The sequence below is a fragment of the Manihot esculenta genome, chromosome 4 (assembly GCF_001659605.2).
Source record: "Manihot esculenta cultivar AM560-2 chromosome 4, M.esculenta_v8, whole genome shotgun sequence".
Taxonomy (NCBI): domain Eukaryota; kingdom Viridiplantae; phylum Streptophyta; class Magnoliopsida; order Malpighiales; family Euphorbiaceae; genus Manihot; species Manihot esculenta.
This window is the reverse complement of record NC_035164.2, coordinates 34,850,257-34,875,223: the sequence shown is the minus strand read 5'-3', so window position 1 is coordinate 34,875,223 and position 24,967 is coordinate 34,850,257. Positions and strand designations below refer to the sequence as shown.

The 24,967-nt window shown below is 40.1% G+C and overlaps 2 protein-coding genes across 5 annotated transcripts; both read left to right on the top strand.

Moving 5' to 3' along the window:
* The first annotated feature begins 904 nt into the window (after positions 1–904).
* LOC110613667 (protein NCA1) lies at positions 905–4,814 on the top strand. The gene is made up of 8 exons (XM_021754895.2): positions 905–1,105; positions 1,298–1,620; positions 1,709–1,943; positions 2,194–2,339; positions 3,130–3,217; positions 3,300–3,446; positions 3,961–4,110; positions 4,184–4,814. Exons 2-8 carry the CDS (start codon positions 1,298–1,300, stop codon positions 4,238–4,240), a joined length of 1,146 nt encoding a protein of 381 aa, XP_021610587.1. The 5' UTR covers positions 905–1,105; the 3' UTR covers positions 4,241–4,814.
* A 143-nt stretch (positions 4,815–4,957) lies between these two features.
* Positions 4,958–24,967, top strand: LOC110612942 (CO(2)-response secreted protease). 4 transcript variants are annotated; one of them, XR_006350426.1, is made up of 12 exons: positions 4,958–5,961; positions 6,239–6,339; positions 6,434–6,531; positions 7,093–7,257; positions 7,805–7,916; positions 8,054–8,594; positions 8,688–8,788; positions 8,883–9,125; positions 9,249–9,363; positions 9,463–9,676; positions 9,788–10,449; positions 24,849–24,967. XR_006350426.1 is itself a non-coding variant. In XM_021753805.2 (11 exons), exons 1-11 carry the CDS (start codon positions 5,821–5,823, stop codon positions 10,336–10,338), a joined length of 2,382 nt encoding a protein of 793 aa, XP_021609497.1. In that variant the 5' UTR covers positions 4,958–5,820; the 3' UTR covers positions 10,339–10,695. The 4 variants fall into 4 exon arrangements, 1 of the variants encoding a protein (XP_021609497.1); XM_021753805.2 differs by lacking the exon at positions 24,849–24,967 and having other exon boundaries at positions 9,788–10,695; XR_006350427.1 differs by lacking the exons at positions 6,239–6,339; positions 6,434–6,531.

The following is a 24,967-nucleotide window of genomic DNA, read 5'->3' as shown; positions in this document are numbered from 1 at the left end:
TCTCTTTTAAGGACTACCTAAGAAGACTGAACTCTCTAATTGCTTCTCCCCACTAGGGTACTAACTATTCCTAAAGCAAGACCACTGGAGTAGATAAAGGATATAATTTCCGAGTTCTAGAGTGAATGTTGTTATGAGTCGTTAATGATCTCATTTTCATTCTTGTATGGGCATGGGCTTGGGCTTGGACTTGGGCTTGCTTGATGATGTCTGAACTGATTTCATCCCTATTAATCACCGGTGTTGGTGCCTTTTCTCCTCTTATCGGAGTAGCTAATCATTGGATCAATAATGCTAATCCCTCTTTTTGTGTTTTTCCTACTTCTAGAACGGGAAGAACATAAGAAAATGCGAAACGTTCTCTTTTTTTCTCAACTTGTTATTTCTAAAGGCTGCCTTCTCTCGATTGGCTGTTGGTCCAGCCTACTATGAGAATTCCATATCCAGCAACCCAACCCGATTGAAGCTGTGAAGCTTACCTTATTAGAAAAAGGGAAAGGGCTAGCTGTGCGCAGGAGCACACTTCTATTTTCCCTTTACTAGTAGGGGTCCGTGGTTCCTGTGCCGCTGCGTTTCTCGATTTTTTTTCTTTTAGTACTTCGGCCCAAAGCGATAGCTTCTAGCTAGTTCAATGGACAAGATGCCTGTGCTCCAGCTCACCCAAGAACGGGACGGCAGTGGTCCGCCGGCGAGCTCTCAATTTCTTGTAAAATTTGATTAAGTTTAAGCATATGCATCAAAATTTTAATATGTTATTTAAAAAATAAAATACATATATATAATAAATAAATATAAATGTTTAATATTTTGTTATTAAATAATAAAAGCATAATATATAGATACACGCACTCACATATACATATATATACAAAATGGGGCAAAAACGAAATAGAAAACAATTAGGTGACTGAAGAAAAAAAAAGGAAAATAGAAGAGGATAAAACCAGAGGAAGCAGACACCTGCCATCTCCAATTTCCTCTTCCCGATACTATCGGCTGGAGCCATTTTCCGAAACACGCAGCGATACCCAGACCCAGAAAGACGACCAACGACAACTACCCAACTCAAACCTCAGGGTTTCTTCCATTCATACTTCTTACTAAGGTACCCTTTACCATTCTTTCTCTGCAATTCGTTGTTGGGGCTTTAAGAGATTCAATCGACTTTAAATTCCTTCTCTCTATTTGAATCTTCATTAATTAACTCTGATCTGATACTTAGGGAATTTATGTCTTGGATCTGTTTCTTTCTCTCTTCTTCGTGTTTGATGCAGAATTGTTTGTTTTGCTTCTGCAGATGACGCCGGTTTGCCCCTTTGTGAAGGCTGCACGCCCCGATGATTCGTCGTCGAAGAAACCGGGGGAGGTTCCGAACAAGCATGGGGCGGAGCACGATGGGAAGACGAAGAAAGAGTCCGGTGACTCTGCTAGCATCTCTCCCAAGTGTCCCTTTGGATATGACTCTGCCAGTGCTTCTCCCAAGTCTGGCAGCATTTCACCGAAGTGCCCCTTAGGATATGATTCTCAAACATTTAAAATTGGCCCTCTTAGTTGTGTTTTGTGCCAAGCACTTCTGTTTGAGAGTAGCAGATGTGTGCCTTGCTCTCATGTATATTGCAAGTAAGCTGAAATATATGGAATTCTTTTTGTAGCATATGCTCTTATTGTTGGCTTTTTGTTTGTTGGTAACTTCTTTGTTTTGGAGCAGAGTTTGTATTTCCCGCTTTAAAGACTGCCCATTGTGCGGAGCTGACATTGAGAAGATTGAAGCTGATACCAATCTCCAGGCTGTAGTTGATCGGTTCATTGAGGGTCATGCTAGAATTAAGAGGTCTCATGTTGACGCAGAAGACAAAGAGGAAGAAGTGGGTGACGATAAAAAAGTGATATATGAGGATGTATCGTTGGAAAGGGGTGCTTTTTTGATGCAGCATGCCATGAGGGTGAGTTTGTTATCATGCAACTGACTTTCTCTTTTAAGCCTTTTGCTATTTGGGAAATGCCTAACTTTCTCAACTTCATTTTTTGGCTTGAAAATCTCAAGCAAACTGTTGTGCTGCAACATTAGCGTTTCTTTTCCTATTGATGATTATGCATCATATTTTTGCTGAATCGCCGGAAGGCTTCTCTTTAGTTTATTTGTTCCTTTTCCATGTATAAATATTCCCTTTGATGTTGGCTTTCCATGTGTAGGCTTTGCGTGCCCAGAATGTGGAAAGTGCCAAATCAAGGCTCAGTCTATGTGCAGAAGATATCCGAGGTCAGATAGAGAAAACAGGGGACACTTCAGAGTTATGTTCACAGCTCGGGGCAGTTCTGGGTATGCTTGGTGACTGCTGGTCTGTCCTTTTTCCTTACATTTATCATCTTAGATATCAAATCATTCTTTACTTAGTGGTATTTACATAGTTAATTGATGGTCTCTGTGGGCTTTCTGCTTCTGTGGAAAGTTTACTCTTCTCAAGTATTTATGGGGAACTGGAATAATTTTAAAGATGATGATAAAGTGAAGTACTAAAGGTGATGTGGAAAGTTGGTCATTGATAAAGCGGATTTAGAGAAGAGGATTAAATGACTTATCCCAGCTGGTTTGTGACCAAGTGAGAGTTCAATTGAGGGAAGCTTGAATAAACTTAAATAAATTGTTGCCAAATAATTTTAGAAGGTTTTCTTTAAGTGATCTAAAAAATACATTCTTCAAATGAATTTCAAAAGATGGAGAATGTTCTTTACAGAGGGAGCTACATCAATGATTGAAGATAGTGGAGGTGGTGGTGGATTGTGGTGCACTTGTAATTCAAAAACAAAAGAAATTTTGGCTAAGCTTGAATCTTGACTAATGCAGTCAGATAGTCCAATTGAATATCTGATTGAGAAAACTTTAGATGATTATCATAATGTTGAATGTTAAAGGAGGCCTGATCCATGGTAACCAGTAAGGAATCTTTTGGACAATTTGCAACATAGAAATTGAAGGCTAAAATATCCCAACCACTTCTTTTTGGTGTTGAACTTGTTAAATGATACATTTACCTTCATTAATGACTCGCAACATCTAAAGTAGCAGATATTGAGTCCTGATGTGTTTATATTGAAAAAAATTTTTGCGATCATTTTCTTTTATTGCAGCCGCACAATGGGTGATCCTGGTTCTGCAGTTGCTTATTTTGAAGAGAGTGTAGAGTTCCTCTCAAAATTACCTACAGATAATCAGGAGGTTATCTCCACAGCCCTTACTAAATATTATTCCATGTGATTTTAGGGTGTCAGTCCTCATTATTTTGATGACTCCTCTGCAGATAACACATACACTATCTGTTTCTCTTAATAAAATTGGAGATCTTAAATATTATGCTGGAGATGTGGAAGCTGCTAGGTCTTACTATTTTCGTGCTCTCAATGTTCGCCGTGAGGCCATCAAACATTATCCTAATGTTTCATCCCAGGTCGGAAACCTGTTATTTTTGGTCTTTTATTTCGCTGTTGATTTCATTCAGGACACACTGTCGCGAAATGTGATTTTGATGCCATGCGTGATGAATAGTGGGAGTAATAACATGGTGGCCATGCACGTTGCATGACATTAAAATGACAGTTTCACAAAAGATTCTTCGTACTAGTTTTTGCTGAAATTGTTATTAGCATGAGAGATGTTGAAAATTGTGAGATACATCAAGGGGATGGTCAAAGAACAAGAAAATAGTCAGTCTGTGATGTGTGATGATTCTTGAGTGATCCCTTATTTGGATGGGAAGTACATTAGCCACAAAAAAATAAGGATAACTAGTAGGGAAAAAATGCTATTTTTCACATCAGATTTGCATTCATATGTTTCTCAATCTCTTCTACTGTGGACCAATTTTATCTTTTTAATGGACCAGTTCTGTAATATCTTAATGTTCATGTGAATGTTAGTCAGAATTGTACCAATTTCCCGACTTTCTTGGCATTTAATTGCAGACTCTAGATGTGGCTGTTTCCATAGCAAAAGTTGCTGATGCAGATAGGAGTCTTGGAAACGAGGATGAAGCACTTGATAAATTTCAAGAAGCCATAAAATTGTTGGAATGCTTGACAATAAAACCTGAAGAAGTTTCTCTTGAGCAGCGGGTAAGTCCCCATTGCTTGGAATTTTGGCACTACTACCTAAGGTGGTGATTTGACATTTTGTTTCCAACTGCAGCGCTCTTCAGTGCTGGAATTTCTTAAAAATCAGCTTTCAGAGAAACAGTCTGATTAAGCTCGCGGAATTGAGCTTCCTTCTAGCAGTTCCATTGGAGAATAAAATCGAGCTAAATAAAATGGCCCGTTTCCTGTATATGTAGGAAATCAACTTAATATCAAATAAGCTCAATTTTAGCTATGGAGGTTGAATTACTAGGAGATGGAAAGCTTTCAGAGAATGTTAGGCAGTCCTGGAGTACAAGTGGGTTGCTTTTGCGCCGTGTGTCTTTTATAGCTATACCCATGTCTGATTTAGCATTGGCTCGAGCAGTGCTACATGAGAGTTTACTCCGCTTATTTCAAGTGCAAGTTCTCAAACACTTGAAGTTCCATGTTTCGTGGATCTTGGAGTCGCTGTCTAAACTCTAAAGTTGGAGTGTCCTTCCACTGCAATTTTTTCACTTCTTAGAATTATCCCTGTGTGAACAAGGAGAACTTACTGTATATGCTTTGCAATCTTGTTAGAAAATGCCATGCTATCCTGTTAGAAACTAGAAAGCACACACGCTTGGAATTATGAACTCAATAATATGCTTGGTTTTGCGGTGTGAAAAACGCTATAGATCATCATTGACGATGGATTTGTTGCAGATTTTCTCTATTCAATTTATCTTCTTCTGGGTTGTCTTCTCCTTGTTTTCTAATCATCACTGACGATGGATTAGAAAAGCTGCAGGGGGTTTCATTTAATTGAAAGGCTACTTGTGTAATTATATTAGCCATTTCAATGCCAAAAAGAGAAACAGAAGATTCTAATAAAATAATAAAACTTGAAGATGAAGAAGAAGAATAAGAAAATGAGGGTAAAGAAAGAGAATAAAGGAAACAAAGAAGAAAAATTAGCACATGATCACTGAAGCATAGAGATTACTCTTCATCTTTAGCAAAAGAGAAAATGAAGAATTGCATTACAAGTCTATGATTCACTTTTCTTATTATACTCATACTCAAAACACCACAAAGAATATATATATATAGGGTAGCTCACATCTGTCACAGAATAGAGTGTACTTTTTCCCCTTGTCTTTTTTACTGTGATTGATTTGAAGAACAGAATTCTGTTATGTTCAGTTATCAGACAAACACTGTAGAAGTATTCTAAATCTCAGTTTTCATCAATATAAATGAAAAAGCTGATCTAAACAACCATGTTTATCAATTTTAAAAATTAAAATTAGATTACAAAAAATAACTTAAAATTGCCAACTTAATAAACAGAATTTTGAAATTCGTGAATTATCTCAACTAAATAATTACAGTGTCATGCTAATGAAACCCAAGAACCGTAATTCCGGAACCAACTATGATATGTTGTATAAAGAGATGAGAATTTTCCAGTCATGCAGTGCAAATATTAAACAGCCTACAAATTTGGATGTAAAAAACTTATGGGTTGGTGGGTCATACAGCAAATTAATAAGCAATTAAGCTAATACAATAAATTCCACAGAAAAGCCAGAAAAAGAACAATCAAATATGCTTTTACTTCTTGGTAGCACTACAAGTTTCCTCCAGTGAAAAAAGCCATATCTCCCCTCTCTTTTAGCCTACAAATGGGCTACTCTTACTTCATTCTTCATCTTTCTGCTCTCACAAATGCCTCAAAAGCTCTTCACCCCATCTTTCATGGCTTCATCATCATCATCATCTTCATCTCTTCCTCCTCTCCAACTTCTCTTATTCCTTTCTTTACCTTGTCTTCTTATCACTTCCACTGCATCAAATCAAACTCCTCAGGTAAAATTTTCTCCATGGTTATATATTAACATCATCACATAAACAGTATCAGAAACACAGCAATAATAGTCTGCAATTTTCCAAACAATGCATTTTAGAGCCCTCTAGTGAAGAAGACATATCTGCTGTTCTTTAATTGATTTTTGAAGATTTGACTTCTACCCACTAAAGAAAAGGAAGAGCTATCCATATATCAGCATGAAAGATTCTTCCTTTCTTCTTTTAATTTTTTTTTTTTAAATTGATCATATATATTTGTGTTCTCCAATATTGGCAGAAATATGTAGTTTACATGGGAAGTTCATCTAATGGAAATGGAGGAGATGCTAAAATTGCAGAATCAGCTCATTTGCAGATGCTATCCTCCATTATACCAAGGTTATTATTATCATATATAAATCATCTAATTTGGTTTAAAAATATATTATTGTATTTTCGGAAACCCATTTTTTCATGCATGCTTGTTTGGCAGTCATGAAAGTGAAAGAATATCTCTAATTCATCATTATAATCATGCTTTCAATGGCTTCTCTGCCATGCTTACACAGAATGAAGCTTCTGAATTGTCTGGTAATCCTCTTTTGTCTTCTCCTTCAGTATATTCTTTTCTCCTTCAATAAAACTCGAGGAAAATGGCACTTTTGCATTTTGGATTCTAGGTTATGGACAATGGAAAAAAACAAATTTAAATATTACTTCTCTTGATCTCTAATTTTTTTTTATATATACAATATTAATATTTAAATAATTACACTACTAAGTTGATTATTATTATATGTGCTCATGATCAATCAACCAGTCATGTTCTATACTTGATTTCATGTCCATATCATAAGCAGACAGGATTACTAATGAGAACATTTCCAGCACAGACTGGTTTTTGAAAAGTCAATAACAAAATCCACGTTGATTCTTGAAAGGGACAGAATCAGCAAGGCCTTTAAAGGGAAAACAAAGATAATTCAGCACATAAAATTTTGAAAAGAAAGAAATTAATTATTACCAGAGTTTTAATTAAACCTCCAGCTTCTTGCCTTACAACACATGTATTTAAAACAAAATTTGCAAGAAAAATGAAAAAATTAGTTGTGTAAAATAGATTATTGATTTTTGGAATTGTGGAAATAACAGGGGATGATAGAGTGGTATCGGTTTTCAAAGATCCAACACTTCAACTCCACACCACACGTTCTTGGGATTTCTTGGAGGGAAGATCAGATTCAGGCATTCGATCCAGATCCAGCTACGAATATCCTCATGTTTCAAGTGATGTAATTATTGGGGTGATTGACACTGGTAATCATTTCATTTCCCAAACACCCCTCTGCCTACTTCCTTCATATATAGTCGCTTTTTCTAATGATTACAAATATTTATGCTTTTGAGAAATTATTTTTTTAAAATATCACTTTTAAAAAATTAATTTGTTCAAAATTATTTATACATGTTGAAAAAAATTTGAGAATTATTAATTTTTTTTTCAATTTTACACGTATCTTTACTAAATACAATAATTATTTTTATAATTTTTTATTATTTATTATTTCTCTGTTTTAATTATCTTATTTTTTTATTGGTAGATTAATAGAGGTAGACCTATTGAGAGTAAATAGGTGAGATAAATGATAATTTAATCAAATTAAGGAATATATTTACACCCATTAGAAAATTTGATAAAAAAAAAAAAAGAAAGACATGCACAACCTTAATTAGAAAAGGGTGGATTATAAAATTCATTTTATATGAAAATAAATTTAATTGTTATCATTTTCCTGTTCAAAAATATTTCTTTTATTTTCTAACCCACACTTTATTTATTACTGCTTTATGTGCTATGTTCCAGGGATATGGCCTGAATCTCCAAGTTTCAGTGACCATGGGATAGGACAAATCCCTTCTAGATGGAAAGGCATTTGCATGGAAGGACATGACTTCAACAAATCCAACTGTAACAGGTTCTTTGCACTATATTCTTCAGGATTTGAGGCCTTTTATTACCGTGAAGACTCGAGTTTAAATCTAGTCGGATTCAGTAACTAGAAAAAATAACAGACCATTGTTTTGGGCTCTCAATGATGTTTTTTATTTATAGGAAGCTGATAGGAGCAAGATACTATGACACTATCTTGAGAACCTACAAGAACAACAAGACCCATGTGGCCAAACCAAGAGGCTCACCAAGGGACTATTTTGGGCATGGAACCCACACCACATCAATAGCAGGTGGGGCTCGAGTGGCTAATGTAAGTTACTATGGCCTAGCAGCAGGCACAGCTAGAGGTGGCTCTCCTTCAACTAGAATAGCAATCTACAAAGCCTGCACATTAGATGGTTGCTCTGGCTCCACCATCTTGAAGGCAATAGATGATGCAATTAAAGATGGAGTTGATATACTCTCCATTTCTATTGGGATGAGCTCAATTTTTCAGTCTGATTACCTTAATGACCCTATAGCAATTGGTGCATTTCATGCACAACAAATGGGTATTATGGTAATTTGCTCTTGTGGAAATGATGGACCTGATCCTTACACTATTGTCAACTACGCTCCTTGGATTTTTACTGTTGCAGCTTCTAATGTTGATAGAGATTTCCAATCCACTGTCCTCCTTGGAAATGGGAAGACTCTCAAAGTAAGATGTTCATATGATGTATTTATTTTTATCTTTATTTTATTTGGCATTGATATGAATGCATTTTTAATGTTTATTAAATTATTATCGTAGGGATCTGCAATTAATTTCCCAAACCTCAATCGCTCAAGGACTTATCCTCTGGTGTTTGGAGAGGATGCTGCTGCTAAATTTTCCCCTATTTCAGATGCAAGGTATTTTTTTTTTCTTTCCTTGATCCTTATTTGTTCATAAGTTAATACCAAAATGTTAACAATTAATGCATTTGTCTTGCTCTTCTTTGGCAAGGAATTGCTATCCAGGATCATTAGATAGAGAGAAAGTTGCTGGGAAGATTGTGGTTTGCATAGATGGTGATTTTAGAATTCCTAGGCAAATCAAGAAATTAGTTGTAGAAGATGCCAGAGCCAAAGGGTTGATTGTGATCAATGAGTATGAGAAAGGTGTACCTTTTGATTCTGGTGTTTTTCCATTTGTAGAAGTTGGCAATATTGAAGGGGCTCAGCTCCTTCATTACATCAATTCTACCAAGTAAGAATTATAATCATTGATCTTTACTTTCTTTCTTGTTTTCAGAGACCCAAATTAAGTTTAGGCATGAAGAAGCACTTTCTTAAATGTTGACGCCTACTTTAATTTTCTGTATCTTCACAGAAATCCAACTGCAACAATTCTTCCAACAGTTGATGTTCCATTGTATAAACCAGCACCAGTTGTTGCATATTTTTCTTCCAGGGGCCCTGGACAGCTGACAGAAAACATTCTGAAGGTTATAATTCTCTTCTCATACACATTCAAGTTCACAATACAATAATATGATCCATGGATTATAATTCCTGAGAATTATTAACACTAAGTAGCTATTCAGCCAGATATAATGGCTCCAGGAGTTGCCATTTTGGCTGCCATGATTACTAACAATGAATCAGGAAGTGTTCCAATTGGAAAGAAGCCATCAGGATATGCAATAAAGTCTGGGACGTCAATGGCTTGTCCTCATGTAGCAGGAGCTGCTGCATTCATCAAATCAATTCATCGACACTGGAGTTCTTCGATGATCAAATCTGCTCTTATGACAACAGGTATATTTTTAAGGTTCAAATAATGCTGTGATATGATTTCGAACCAGATCTTAGCTGGGTCTAATGCATTGTAATGTGTCGTACCAACTGATCTCGTCTTTATTTATGCAGCAACTGTCTATAACAACATGGGGAAACCCTTGACAAACAGCTCAAATTCAAGTTCAAATCCACATGAGATGGGGGTTGGAGAAATAAACCCAATAAAAGCTCTTAATCCAGGATTAGTTTTCGAAACACTGGCAGAAGATTATCTTCAATTCCTGTGTTATTTTGGCTATTCAGAGAAGAACATAAGATCCATGGCCAACAAAAACTTCAACTGCCCAAGAATCAGCCTTGACAAGCTAATCTCCAATATTAATTACCCATCAATCTCCATTAGCAAACTTGATAAACACCAAGCTGCACAGACTATAAAAAGAACTGTAACAAATGTGGGATCCCCAAATGCCACATATATAGCTAGAGTGCAAGCCCCAGAAGGACTAGTTGTGAAGGTGTTACCAAAGAAGCTGGTTTTCAAGGAGGGGTTACCAAGAATCTCTTTCAAGGTCTACTTTAATGGCATAATGGCTCACAGTGGATACAATTTTGGGTCTGTGACATGGATTGATGGTAGACTTTCTGTTCATCTAGTGTTTGCAGTAAATGTTGAATAGGAACAACACAGAAGTGAGAGTTGAGAAGAAAGTAATATACAATTTCGATTCATGCATTGCTTTTATTCTTTTCTTTTCTAAAAAAAAAAGTGAAAATAGAGAAGGATGGAGGACTGTTAGTCTAGTTGAGATTGTAGTTGGAAACTAGTTAGAAATATTTTGTATTTTTGTTAAGTTTTATCCTTTGGTTATTGCACTCTGGTTCTGTTAAACCTGCTTTATCAGAAACTCTGTTTCTGAAATCAGAATCCCAGATTTGATGGGATTATGTTTTTTAATGTTAGAAATGTTAGATGCTAAGATGGACACTTTTGACTTGTAAAAACTTTCTATAAAAGCTTCCTTTTGTAACTTCTCAAGTAAGAGAATACCAGATCAATAGAGAAGTCTTCTTCCTCAATTTTTTCATTTTCTTCCCTTGCTCTCCATTGCTGCAATTGTTAACAGTGGTATCAGAGCTTTTTATGGTCTTTGTGTGACCTGTAAAAGAGAGAAAACTAGCAAGGAAACCTTCCTACTTATTTACATTAGAAACCTGAATCCAGGTTGCGGTCAAAATCAAATTCTTGTGAGTGAAAATATGGCTTCAAGTAGCTATTCAGCTCCTCCACCACCTGTTTTCTCAGGAGAAAACTATCCCATCTGGTCAGTGAAGATGAAGGCTTATTTGAAGGCCTATGATCTATGGGAAGTTGTGGAAACGGGTAGAGACCCACCTCCTTTGAGAGACAATGCTACGGTTGCTCAAATGAAGCAACATAGTGAAGAGTGTGCAAAGAAGTTCAAGGCACTCTCTTGTCTTCATTCTGCTGTTTCTGATGTTATTTTCACAAGAATCATGGCTTGTGAATCAGCAAAAGAAGCTTGGGATAAGCTGAAGGAAGAGTTCCAAGGAAGTGACAAAACTAGAAGCATGCAGATTCTAAATTTGAGAAGAGAGTTTGAAGTCCTTAAAATGAAGGATTCTGAATCTGTCAAGGAGTATTCTGATAGATTACTCTCTGTTGTCAACAAAATTAGACTTTTAGGAGAGGAGCTTAGTGATAAAAGAGTTGTGGAGAAAGTTCTTGTAAGCCTACCCGAGAGATTTGAGCCAAAGATCTCTTCTTTGGAAGATTCTAAAAACTTGAGCACCATTTCTCTTTCAGAGTTGGTTAATGCTCTACAAGCTCTTGAGCAAAGGAGGACATTCAGAATGGAGGAGTCCTCAGAGGAAGCTTTTCTTGTGAAGCAAAAGGGCAAGCTAGTTGAAGAAGTAAAGAAAGCTGCAAGTAATTCTTTTAACAAGGGCAAGCAACATGCAAATAGAAGGAAGGGAGGTAGAAGAGCAAATTTCCCACCTTGTCCTACTTGCAACAAAACCAACCATCTTGAGAAAGATTGCTGGCAAAAGAGTGGAGTTAAGCCACCACAATGTGGTTATTGCAAGACGCTGGATCATGTTGATAAAAATTGCAGACTCAAGCAATATAGGCAAAACCAGAATCATAACCAGCAACCTGCACAACAACTTAATTACCATGATGATCAAGCTCAATGTGATGATCATATTTTTGCTGTTACACACTCCTCAAATACCGGTTGCAGACACACTTGGCTTGTGGATAGTGGTTGCACTTGTCACATGGCAAGAGATGAAAGCTTGTTCTCTTCTATTGATAAATCAGTGAGGGTCAAAGTAAAGCTTGGAAATGGAGAAATTGTGGAGTCTCAAGGCAAGGGTTCAGTATATATTCAGACTAAGCAAGGTATCAAACTAGTTCCTGATGTTCTTTTAATTCCTAGTTTAGATCAAAACTTGCTTTGTAACGACCCGGAAATCCGGACCGCTACCGGCGCTAGGATCCAGATCGGCATAAGGCCGCCGGGACCCGTAGCAAGCCTACTATGCATCCTGTACAGCTGGTATAATCCCAAACATGATCCAACATAAGCATAAACTTTAAAACAGAAAACTGTAAACTTTTTCCTTTAACCCGTTTGACCTGTGTATGCACTATGACTGAACTCATAGAACCCCTAAGGTCAGCATACCCTATGTCAAACTCGGTCCATCACATGAAACAACATAAAATAAAACTCATGTACAAAGGGATTATCCAACTCGGGCCAAACACAATACTATAACTCTGAACATATACATAAGGTCATATTACAATACAACTCTTATTACAACAATACATAAACTTAGATTACATCATGTCCACAACTATTCTATTACATAAGCATGACCATGGACGTATCCAGCTGATCTCCTGACTATCTCTGAACCTGCAAACCTGGGGATAGGGGAGAGGGGTGAGCTAAAAAGCCCAGTGAGCAGAAACTAAAAACATTTGCTTTAATTCCACACTTTTTAGGTATATTATTATTCATTTTATTTATCAAATCATTTAACTTTTTCTCATTCATGCTATCATGAAATGCAACACATCACAACTAATCACACAAAGGATGAATTTGTCACCACTAGCCCTCTGCATATCATAACATGTCCAACTACACCAGGGGCGATTAGGCCTCACCTAGTGTTCGCTTGCATAATTCATATCATAACATGTCCGACTACACCAGGGGCGATTAGGCCTCACCTAGTGTTCGCTTGCATAATTCATATCATAACATGTCCGACTACACCAGGGGCGATTAGGCCTCACCTAGTGTTCGCTTGCTTAAACATAGTACCAGGGGCGACCTGGTCTTTTCATCTCATATCATATCATCATCATCATTATCATATACTATCATGGTGAGGGCTTGAGGATCATTCAACATTCATCCACATCAACAACATAATATGCAATGCATCACATTCGTGGATACTAATGCAATACAACCTACTACATATCATGGCATTTTATGATGCATGAACATGCTTAACATTTGATTTATTTACTTTAAAATAAGAGAGTTGTGTTCCACTCACCTGTGACTAGCTCAGGGCCGACTCTGCAACGGCTGACACTACTAAACACCTCGGTTCCTCGGGTCCGATCCTACACAGGTGGACTCCAGTGAGGTGCCAAACATACTCTAAACAACTCATAAAAGACTACCCAAAAACCCCCTACAACATCCTGAAAACATTACATGAAAACATGCAAGAAAAGTCTGGACAGGGCACTTTCGGCGGCACCTTCGGCGGCCGAAAGTCCAGACAGACCCGAAAGTCAGGAACTTTCGGCGGCACCTTCGGCGGCCGAAAGTCCCAGACAGATCCGAAAGACAGGCAGGTTCGGGGGCACCTTCGGCGGCCGAACCTTCTCTCCAGAGACGAAAGTCAGGCACTTTCGGCGGCCGAACATTACCTTCGGCGGCCGAAAGTCTGCTTTCAAGCCAAAACTCAACTTTCGGGGGCAAGGTTAGGCGGCCAAACCATGCATCCTCAGGCAGGTTCGGCGGCCGAAACCACCTTCGGCGGCCGAACCTGAGTTCATCCAGAACTCAGCCTTTGTGCATTTCAAGCCTCCCAAACCTTCCAAACACCCCAAAACAAGCATCCAACTTCTCAAACACATGCATACATCCTTAACCATGCACAAGGGAGCTCAAACAAGCTTAAACTCCCCAAAACATCATCTAAAGCATACATAGATAGTTTATGACCCACATAGGCCAAAACTATCAAAACAAACCAAACCTCACATACTCTCTCCCAATCATGCATACTCTCTCCCATAAGCTCAAGGGGCTTGAAAACTAACTTAAACCCCAACACAAACATCACATGAACATACATTATCATTCATTGGGCATAAAACCCACATAAACCCTAACATGCATATCTACCCATCAAAACCATCTTAAAACTTCATGAAACGTAAAGAAAAGCATAGATCCACACTTACCTCTTGAAGATCGAGGGTTGGTGCGACCCAAAGCTTGAGATGTGGAGAACCCAAACTCTTAAAGTCTCCAAGCTCTCCAAACCTTGATCCAAGCTTTAAAACTCTTCAAAACAACCGTATAGCTTATAAAACGTGAAGGATTTGAAGAAAAAGCAAGAAAACGACTAGAGGAGGACATGAACACACCTGAGCTCGAGAATGGGGAGAAATCTCGCCCATTTTCGGTCTGAGGGGCTTTTATAGGTGGCCAGCCAAACCTCCTTCGGCGGCCTAACGTGCATGCAAAACACCCCCATGTTCGGCGGCCGAACTTGAGGTTCGGCGGCCGAACCTGGTTTGTTCAATCAAGACTTTCGGAGGCCAAAGGCGCTCCCGAAACCAACTCATGTTCGGCGGCCGAACTTCACTTTCGGCGGCCGAACCTGGCAAAAACCTCCTTAGTCTTTTCTTTTCAAAACTCAAATCTTTTTCATTTAAAACCATGACATCAGTAAAAACATTTCAGAAAACACCTTTTACCCCTCTAGAAGACTCTGGCATCATCAACATTCCATATTCCAACGGAGATTCCGCCGGAAGGTAGGGATTCCGATGCCGGAATCTAGCCGGGTATTACATTCTTCCCCCCTTTAAGAACATTCGTCCTCGAATGTTCAAACATCAAACATGTATCAAGCATACATCAACAAGCAAGCAACAAGCAAGCAAAACCTAAAAACCTCTCTTCTAAAAGAGAGACACGGTCATTGCTGGAGTATAAACTCTCGGTCTCCCCGGTGAACTTTTCATCTTAAGGTGATTCTAAGGGACTTTCACCATCGGGATTTCCCTGTTTCCACACTTTCTAACTTGTGTGTCTGCGGTCCGTACTAACTGCTCAACATAGGTGAGATCCTTTCTGATCTCCACCTCTGGTTCTTTCCAGAACCTCACTCGGATCCGACACGAACTCATATATCGTGGAAACATGGAAAAACGAATGGATCTCTTCCATTGAAGTAGGTAAATCTAACTCGTGGGATGCATTCCCAAATCCTTTGCAGGATTCCAAAGGGTCCAATGTATCTGAGAGCTAATTTACCTTTTCGCCCATAGCGAATCACCCTCTCTTTAGGAGACACCTCCAGCAAACCTCGATTTCCTCGAGAACCTCAACACGCTTCCGTTGCGCACTCGGATAAAACTCTTCTTCCCTTCTGAAACTCTACATGCCTCTTGCGGACAACTTCATAACTCTCCTGCTGACTCACAGCAGTTCTGATTCTTCACATCCTCTGACTATACAGCTCTTACTCCTTTTCTCTGTCTCCGATTTTCCTCTCTTGACTCAAGATGTATTGCAAGCTCTTTCGATCTATAAGGATCTGTCCACATACTTTATACAGGTATCGCCTCCACATCTTGAGTGCAAGTATTACCATTGCCATCTCTGGATTGTGTGTAAGATGATTCAACTCATGCTTCTTCAGCTACCTAGAAGCATAAGCAATCTTTCTACCACTTTACATCCACTTTACATAACACACAACCTAGTCCCACACGGGACGCATCACAGAACACTGTGAAATCTCCATCACTGGCGGACAGAGCTACCACTGTTGCTGACATCAACATTTCCTTTGGCTTTTCAAAGCCCTCATCACTCTGAGTAGACCACACACCTTCTGGTTCTTCTTGATCCATCTGGCCATAGGAGCGGCAACTCTAGAAAAGTTCTAGATGAACCTCCATTAGGTAACCTGCCTAACCCAAAAGTTCTTAATCTTTGTCATTACCATGGGCCTGGGCTAGTCGGCTACAACTTCAACTTTCTCAGGTCTACTTCATTTTCCCTTCTCCGTCACACATGACCCAAGAGGGATATGCTCTTCGACCAGAACTCACATTGGAGAACTAGGCATCCAAGCCATGTTCTCTCAGGGTCTGCAATCCTGATTTCAGATGATGGGCATACTTTTCTGCATTTCTGGAACTCGCCGAGATACCGTCAATGAAGACAATAATGGAGTGATCCAGAAACCGACTAAAACTCTGCTTATGAGATCCATGAATGCCGTAGGGGCGTTCATTGACCCGAACGACACTCCTAGAAACTCATGGTGCCCATATCTGGTTCTAAACACTGCTCTCTGTACACCTTCTTCCTTGATCTTAACTGATGGTACCCAGACTTCAGATCTATCTTGGAAAGGCAACCAGCTCCTGCTAGCTGGCTTAAAATAGATCGTCGATCCAAGGTAACAAATACTTATTCTGGGTAGTGACTTTGTTCAACGACTAGTAGTCGACACAAAGTCCTAGGGATCCATCCTTCATCCTCATAACAACGCTGGAACACCCCAAGGCGAAGTGCTCAGTCAGATGGGAACCCTTGTCTACCATCTCTTACAACTGATCCTTATAACTCCTTTAACTCTGTTGATACCATCCTGTGGGGAGAGATAGAGATTGGTCCAGTTCCATGAATTACTTCTATTTCAAACTCTATCTCCCTGACAGGTGGTAGCCCTGGGAACTCATCTGGGGAAACATCTAAACTCTCTAACAATGGGCACTGAGGCGGGCTCCCTGACCTGACTGCTATACTCTTTCTCAAGAGCTAGAACCCCTGACAACTTCTCCTGAACAACCTAAGAGCCTATAGGGTTGATACTGAACCTCTAGGTATCCCTATTCTGTCCCCTCTAAGGACTACCTCTGATCCATCCTGACCTCTGAACCTGACTACCTTGTCTCTGCAGACTAGGTAGTACCACTAGTAGAAGGACCAATCCAACCCTAGAATGACGTCAAACAGTCAAATCTAGAACCGCTAGGTCAGCTGGAAGGCATCTACTCACAACACATACTCTGACTATACCGGCAGACTGACTCTGCCACAGATGGATCACACTTGGGTGTACTGACCCCAAGGGGATACTCTAACCCATAAGCTATCAACCCATCCTCACAAGGGCTCACAAACAAACAAAGAAAAGAGAAACATCAGGGTTCATGAAACAGACACACCAGAACATACCAGAGTGAGATTACCTGATCCCATCGGGTTCGATGTGTTAGCCTCCTACTGAGTCATGGCGAAGATCCGCGCTGGAGCTGATGGACCTTCCCCACGGGAACCTGCTGAAGAAGGGGCTGTCCCCCTGTCTCCGCCTCTACCACTGTCCTGAAACATGGATGGAGCTACTGGGTGAGCTACACTGCCCGAAACTGTCTGCTGGGACCGTGCCACCAAGGTCGCGGTGGAACACTCACGTGCCATGTGCCCCTCCTGTCCGCACCTGAAGCATGCTGTTGTCCCAATCAAACAGACTCCCTTGTGCTGCCTACCGCACCGTGTACATCTGGAGTTACCTGAACCAGAGCTCGAACCATCACCTAAACTCATACTAGACTTTATCTGATCCCAGAACTTGCTCTTCTTCGATCTTCTGAGGCCTCTGCCTCCCTTCTTACTCTTTGTGACAGCCTCGCTTAGAGGGGAGAGATCAACATCACTTGTCCCCGGGATTTTGGAACCCGAAGACTGTGCCACGTACTGTTTAACTGTCCCCTGGACAATGGCACTAGCCTCCATTCTCCGCGCCATATCCACTATAGCATGGAAGCTCTCCCTTTCTGCTGATTGAACCAACGAGGAATACCTGGAGTGAAGCTTCATAACATATCTCCTAGACTTCTTCAGGTCTGTGTCAAGACCTTGTTCTGCAAACGGCAACAGCTCTAGGAATCTGTCCGTAAACTCCTCTACGCTCATCTCTTCCGTCTGCCTTAGCTGCTCAAACTCAAGCATCTTCAGTTCTCTGGAACTATCCGGAAAAGCCCATCCTGCAAACTCATTGGCAAACTGCTCCCAGGATAAGCTTTCCAACCTTGGGTCCACATAGTTTTTGAATCATTCCCTTGCCTTCTTGCATTTCAATGTGAACCCTGCCATCTGAATGGCTCTACTGTTACTTGCTCCCAACTCATCAGTTATCATCTTCACCGTTCTGAGGTACTCAAAAGGGTCATCACCTGATTCAAACTTGGGGGCATCCAACTTTAGGTAGTCTGTCATCTTTACTTTACCCCCAACTGATGAACCAGGTTTGGGTATCTGGACATCAGGGACTATCGGCTCTGCTGGTGGAGGAGGAGGTGCAGCATTCCCTGGATTAGGGTTTGCTGGACCTGGGTAGAAGGATGAGGGTGGAAACATGGGGTACTGTGGGTAAGGTGGGTAAAAGGGTGGATTGGGCATAAAGGCGGGATATGGGCTGCAATGAAAGAAATCCGATGTACCTCCCATCGGATACCCTGGCCCTTGCGGGTAGGGTGGATACTGTGGTGGAATAAAACCCGAGGCCTGAGTGCCTCCTTGGGACTCTCCCATATCCTCTTCTGACATACTCCTGCCCAAACTGCTATCTCTTCTCTGATTACCCTCCTCAGTTCCCATCACATCTGCTGACATACCACCCTGAACTGATCTCCTCCGATCTGCATCAAAAGACCTTCTAGGGTCCCTTGATGTACCTTCTCTGCTTGTTCTACAAGATCTTGCCCTCTGCAGAGCAGGGGAATGGGCATCCATGCCCTCATTCTCTAGCGGAGCTCCAGTCAACCTTACAGATCGACGAGTTCCTCTCATCTTGACTTCTGAAAGCACAATATAACGCATAAACATTAACATCAAATGGTTCATGTGCAAACACATGAACCCGCATCACATACATAGCATATCATTAATGCACATGCATAAAATCATGGCATTTCACATCATCATACAAGACAGGACTCCACATCCTATCCTAGTGGACATGATCTCTCCTACTGTGCTTGCCCTTCTATAACTTCTATGAGCCCGACACACTATAGGTCCGACCATGTGAACCTAGGGCTCTGATACCATTCTGTAACGACCCGGAAATCCGGACCGCTACCGGCGCTAGGATCCAGATCGGCATAAGGCCGCCGGGACCCGTAGCAAGCCTACTATGCATCCTGTACAGCTGGTATAATCCCAAACATGATCCAACATAAGCATAAACTTTAAAACAGAAAACTGTAAACTTTTTCCTTTAACCCGTTTGACCTGTGTATGCACTATGACTGAACTCATAGAACCCCTAAGGTCAGCATACCCTATGTCAAACTCGGTCCATCACATGAAACAACATAAAATAAAACTCATGTACAAAGGGATTATCCAACTCGGGCCAAACACAATACTATAACTCTGAACATATACATAAGGTCATATTACAATACAACTCTTATTACAACAATACATAAACTTAGATTACATCATGTCCACAACTATTCTATTACATAAGCATGACCATGGACGTATCCAGCTGATCTCCTGACTATCTCTGAACCTGCAAACCTGGGGATAGGGGAGAGGGGTGAGCTAAAAAGCCCAGTGAGCAGAAACTAAAAACATTTGCTTTAATTCCACACTTTTTAGGTATATTATTATTCATTTTATTTATCAAATCATTTAACTTTTTCTCATTCATGCTATCATGAAATGCAACACATCACAACTAATCACACAAAGGATGAATTTGTCACCACTAGCCCTCTGCATATCATAACATGTCCAACTACACCAGGGGCGATTAGGCCTCACCTAGTGTTCGCTTGCATAATTCATATCATAACATGTCCGACTACACCAGGGGCGATTAGGCCTCACCTAGTGTTCGCTTGCATAATTCATATCATAACATGTCCGACTACACCAGGGGCGATTAGGCCTCACCTAGTGTTCGCTTGCTTAAACATAGTACCAGGGGCGACCTGGTCTTTTCATCTCATATCATATCATCATCATCATTATCATATACTATCATGGTGAGGGCTTGAGGATCATTCAACATTCATCCACATCAACAACATAATATGCAATGCATCACATTCGTGGATACTAATGCAATACAACCTACTACATATCATGGCATTTTATGATGCATGAACATGCTTAACATTTGATTTATTTACTTTAAAATAAGAGAGTTGTGTTCCACTCACCTGTGACTAGCTCAGGGCCGACTCTGCAACGGCTGACACTACTAAACACCTCGGTTCCTCGGGTCCGATCCTACACAGGTGGACTCCAGTGAGGTGCCAAACATACTCTAAACAACTCATAAAAGACTACCCAAAAACCCCCTACAACATCCTGAAAACATTACATGAAAACATGCAAGAAAAGTCTGGACAGGGCACTTTCGGCGGCACCTTCGGCGGCCGAAAGTCCAGACAGACCCGAAAGTCAGGAACTTTCGGCGGCACCTTCGGCGGCCGAAAGTCCCAGACAGATCCGAAAGACAGGCAGGTTCGGGGGCACCTTCGGCGGCCGAACCTTCTCTCCAGAGACGAAAGTCAGGCACTTTCGGCGGCCGAACATTACCTTCGGCGGCCGAAAGTCTGCTTTCAAGCCAAAACTCAACTTTCGGGGGCAAGGTTAGGCGGCCAAACCATGCATCCTCAGGCAGGTTCGGCGGCCGAAACCACCTTCGGCGGCCGAACCTGAGTTCATCCAGAACTCAGCCTTTGTGCATTTCAAGCCTCCCAAACCTTCCAAACACCCCAAAACAAGCATCCAACTTCTCAAACACATGCATACATCCTTAACCATGCACAAGGGAGCTCAAACAAGCTTAAACTCCCCAAAACATCATCTAAAGCATACATAGATAGTTTATGACCCACATAGGCCAAAACTATCAAAACAAACCAAACCTCACATACTCTCTCCCAATCATGCATACTCTCTCCCATAAGCTCAAGGGGCTTGAAAACTAACTTAAACCCCAACACAAACATCACATGAACATACATTATCATTCATTGGGCATAAAACCCACATAAACCCTAACATGCATATCTACCCATCAAAACCATCTTAAAACTTCATGAAACGTAAAGAAAAGCATAGATCCACACTTACCTCTTGAAGATCGAGGGTTGGTGCGACCCAAAGCTTGAGATGTGGAGAACCCAAACTCTTAAAGTCTCCAAGCTCTCCAAACCTTGATCCAAGCTTTAAAACTCTTCAAAACAACCGTATAGCTTATAAAACGTGAAGGATTTGAAGAAAAAGCAAGAAAACGACTAGAGGAGGACATGAACACACCTGAGCTCGAGAATGGGGAGAAATCTCGCCCATTTTCGGTCTGAGGGGCTTTTATAGGTGGCCAGCCAAACCTCCTTCGGCGGCCTAACGTGCATGCAAAACACCCCCATGTTCGGCGGCCGAACTTGAGGTTCGGCGGCCGAACCTGGTTTGTTCAATCAAGACTTTCGGAGGCCAAAGGCGCTCCCGAAACCAACTCATGTTCGGCGGCCGAACTTCACTTTCGGCGGCCGAACCTGGCAAAAACCTCCTTAGTCTTTTCTTTTCAAAACTCAAATCTTTTTCATTTAAAACCATGAAATCAGTAAAAACATTTCAGAAAACACCTTTTACCCTACAAGAAGACTCTGGCATCATCAAAATCCCAGATTCCAACGGAGATTCCGCCGGAAGGTAGGGATTCCGATGCCGGAATCTAGCCGGGTATTACATGCTTAGTGTTGCTCAAATGATGAAGAAGGGTTATTCCTTGTCATTCAAAGACAATGTGTGCTCCATTTTTGACTCTCATGGTGCTGAAATTGTTAAAGTAAATATGGTGGGTAATAGCTTTCCTTTAAATTGGAATTCAGTTCAACAACACACCTCATATATTGCTAGAAATGCTGAATCTGATTTGTGGCATAAAAGATTTGGCCACTACAACTTGAATTCTCTCAAATACATGCAAAATAAAGAAATGGTTAGAGATATGCCTGAAATTTTTCTTGATGGTAGTGTATGTGGAAATTGCCAACTTGGCAAGTCTCATAAACAATCTTTTCCCTATAATGCAACATGGAGAGCCAAGGAAAAGCTGGAATTGGTTCATACTGATGTTTGTGGGCCAATGAGGACAGCTTCCATGAGTAACAACTTGTATTTCATCCTCTTTATTGATGATTTGACAAGGATGACTTGGGTTTATTTTCTCACCAACAAATCTCAAGTTTTTTCAGTATTTAAAAAATTTAAAGCTCTTGTTGAAAGGCAAAGTAGCTGCAAATTAAAAACTTTGAGATCAGATAACGGTACTGAGTATACTTCTGGTGAGTTTAACAAATTCTGTGAAGATTTGGGAATCAAGCATCAATTTTCAGTTAGTTATTCTCCTGAACAAAATGGTGTCTCAGAGAGGAAGAATAGAACAGTAATGGAGATGGCTAGATGCATGATGATTGAGAAGAAATTACCAAAGAATTTCTGGGCAGAAGCTGTACATACAGCTGTATATCTTCTCAACAGGCTTCCTACAAGGTCAGTGCAAGGAATGACACCTGTGGAGGCTTGGTTTGGTTCAAAACCATCAGCAAAACACGTGAAAGTGTTTGGTTCCGCTTGTTACATCCATGTTCCTGCAGTAAAGAGAGGCAAGCTTGATGATAAGGCAGAAATTGGTATCTTTTTGGGTTATGCAGCTCAATCGAAGGGTTATAGAGTGTACAAAGTTGAAGCCAAGAAGGTGGTTGTGTGTAGGGATGTGAAGATTGATGAAGATGCTTATTGGAATTGGAAAACAAATCAAGTTGAGTATTGTTGTTCAGATCAGCAGCAAACTAGAACCGTTCCTGCAGTTCCAGAATCAGATTCTAATTTCGATACAGATTCTGATTTTGATTCACCTCCACTAAGAACCAAATCTCTTGCTGAGATTTATGAGAGTTGTAACCTGGCTATTTCAGAACCTTCAAACTATATTGAAGCCTCAACCAATGATGCATGGATAGCTGCAATGCAGGAGGAGATTGGGATGATTAACAAGAATGAAACTTGGATTCTTACCCCTAGACCTCAGAATAGGAGGGTCATTGGAGTTAAATGGGTATACAGAGTTAAATTAAATCCTGATGGAAGTGTGTTCAAGTACAAAGCAAGGCTAGTTGTTAAGGGATATGCTCAAGTCCCTGGTATTGACTATGGAGACACATTTGCTCCTGTTGCAAGGCATGATACTGTGAGATTGCTGATTGCACTTGCTGCTCAAAACAAATGGAAGATTTTTCACTTGGATATCAAGTCTGCATTCCTCAATGGCAACTTGGAGGAAAAAATCTTTGTTGAACAGCCTGAAGGATTTGAAATTGCTGGTTGTAAAGATCATGTCTACAAGCTTAATAAAGCCTTGTATGGGTTAAAACAAGCTCCAAGAGCTTGGTACAACAGAATGGATTCTCATTTACTTGATCAAGGCTTTCAAAGAAGTCCTAATGAGCCCACTTTATATGTGAAGCACACCAAAGGCAAGAGTTTGCTTATTGTTTCTTTGTATGTTGATGATTTATTGGTAACAGGAGACAACTTAGAGGAAATTCAAAGATTCAAAGAAAGAGTTATGCATGAATTTGAAATGTCAGATCTTGGTTTGATGAAGTATTTTCTTGGCATTGAAGTCGACCAATCTAAAAGTGGAATATTCATCTCTCAGCACAAATATGCTCTTGATATGTTGAAGAAATTCAATATGGAGAATTGCAAATCAGTTGCAACTCCATTGGTACTGAATGAGAAGCTTCATAAAGATGATGGGGAACCAAAAGTAGAAGGTTCTACTTTCAGAAGTCTAATTGGCAGCTTGTTGTATTTGACTGCTACAAGGCCTGATTTGATGTTTTCAGCTAGTCTTTTATCCAGATTCATGCAATCTCCAAGTCAGAAGCATTTTGGTGTTGCTAAAAGGGTCCTCAGGTATTTGAAAGGTACTGCAAACTATGGTATTTATTATACCAATGTTGAGGATGCTACTTTGATTGGCTATTCAGATAGTGATTGGGCTGGTTGCTTGGATGATTATAAAAGCACCTCTGGTTATGTTTTTTCCTTTGGGTCTGGAGCCTTCACTTGGAATTCAAGGAAACAAGATATTGTTGCTCAATCCACAGCAGAAGCAGAGTATGTTGCAGCTGCATCTACTGCCAATCAAGCCATTTGGTTAAGAAAAATTTTATTTGATTTGCAACAACCTGAAGAGGAACCTACAACTATTTTTGTGGACAACAAATCAGCTATTTCCATAGCTGAAAATCCAGTTCAGCGTGGTAGGACCAAGCACATTAATGTGAAGTTTCATGCTTTGAGAGAAGCTGAGAAGAATGGAGAAATCAAGCTGGTCCATTGCACTTCAAATTTGCAGCAGGCTGATATTTTTACAAAAGCATTACCAAGAGCAAAACTTGAGTTCATGAAATCCTTGCTTGGTGTTTCCAAAAACAATCTCAAGGAGGAGTGTTAGTCTAGTTGAGATTGTAGTTGGAAACTAGTTAGAAATATTTTGTATTTTTGTTAAGTTTTATCCTTTGGTTATTGCACTCTGGTTCTGTTAAACCTGCTTTATCAGAAACTCTGTTTCTGAAATCAGAATCCCAGATTTGATGGGATTATGTTTTTTAATGTTAGAAATGTTAGATGCTAAGATGGACACTTTTGACTTGTAAAAGCTTTCTATAAAAGCTTCCTTTTGTAACTTCTCAAGTAAGAGAATACCAGATCAATAGAGAAGTCTTCTTCCTCAATTTTTTCATTTTCTTCCCTTGCTCTCCATTGCTGCAATTGTTAACAAGGACAATAATGGCTACTTTTTGTGAGGGAAAAGATAATGATAGATGTTTGTATCAGTAACAGAAAATTGACCAAGACTTTGCTCTTCTTTTTGGTGTCTGTTATTTATTTATTCTCTGCA

What these genes read in the sequence shown, in the direction of transcription:
- LOC110613667 (XM_021754895.2), top strand. Translation starts at nt 1,298, where the DNA reads ATGACGCCGGTTTGCCCCTTTGTGAAGGCTGCACGCCCCGATGATTCG. An exon ending in TGCTCTCATGTATATTGCAA is followed by an intron (nt 1,621 to 1,708) that starts GTAAGCTGAAAT and finishes GTTTTGGAGCAG; the next exon opens with AGTTTGTATTTCCCGCTTTA. An exon ending in AAGTTTCTCTTGAGCAGCGG is followed by an intron (nt 4,111 to 4,183) that starts GTAAGTCCCCAT and finishes TTCCAACTGCAG; the next exon opens with CGCTCTTCAGTGCTGGAATT.
- LOC110612942 (XM_021753805.2), top strand. Translation starts at nt 5,821, where the DNA reads ATGCCTCAAAAGCTCTTCACCCCATCTTTCATGGCTTCATCATCATCA. An exon ending in TCCCCTATTTCAGATGCAAG is followed by an intron (nt 8,789 to 8,882) that starts GTATTTTTTTTT and finishes TTCTTTGGCAAG; the next exon opens with GAATTGCTATCCAGGATCAT. An exon ending in ATCTGCTCTTATGACAACAG is followed by an intron (nt 9,677 to 9,787) that starts GTATATTTTTAA and finishes TTATTTATGCAG; the next exon opens with CAACTGTCTATAACAACATG.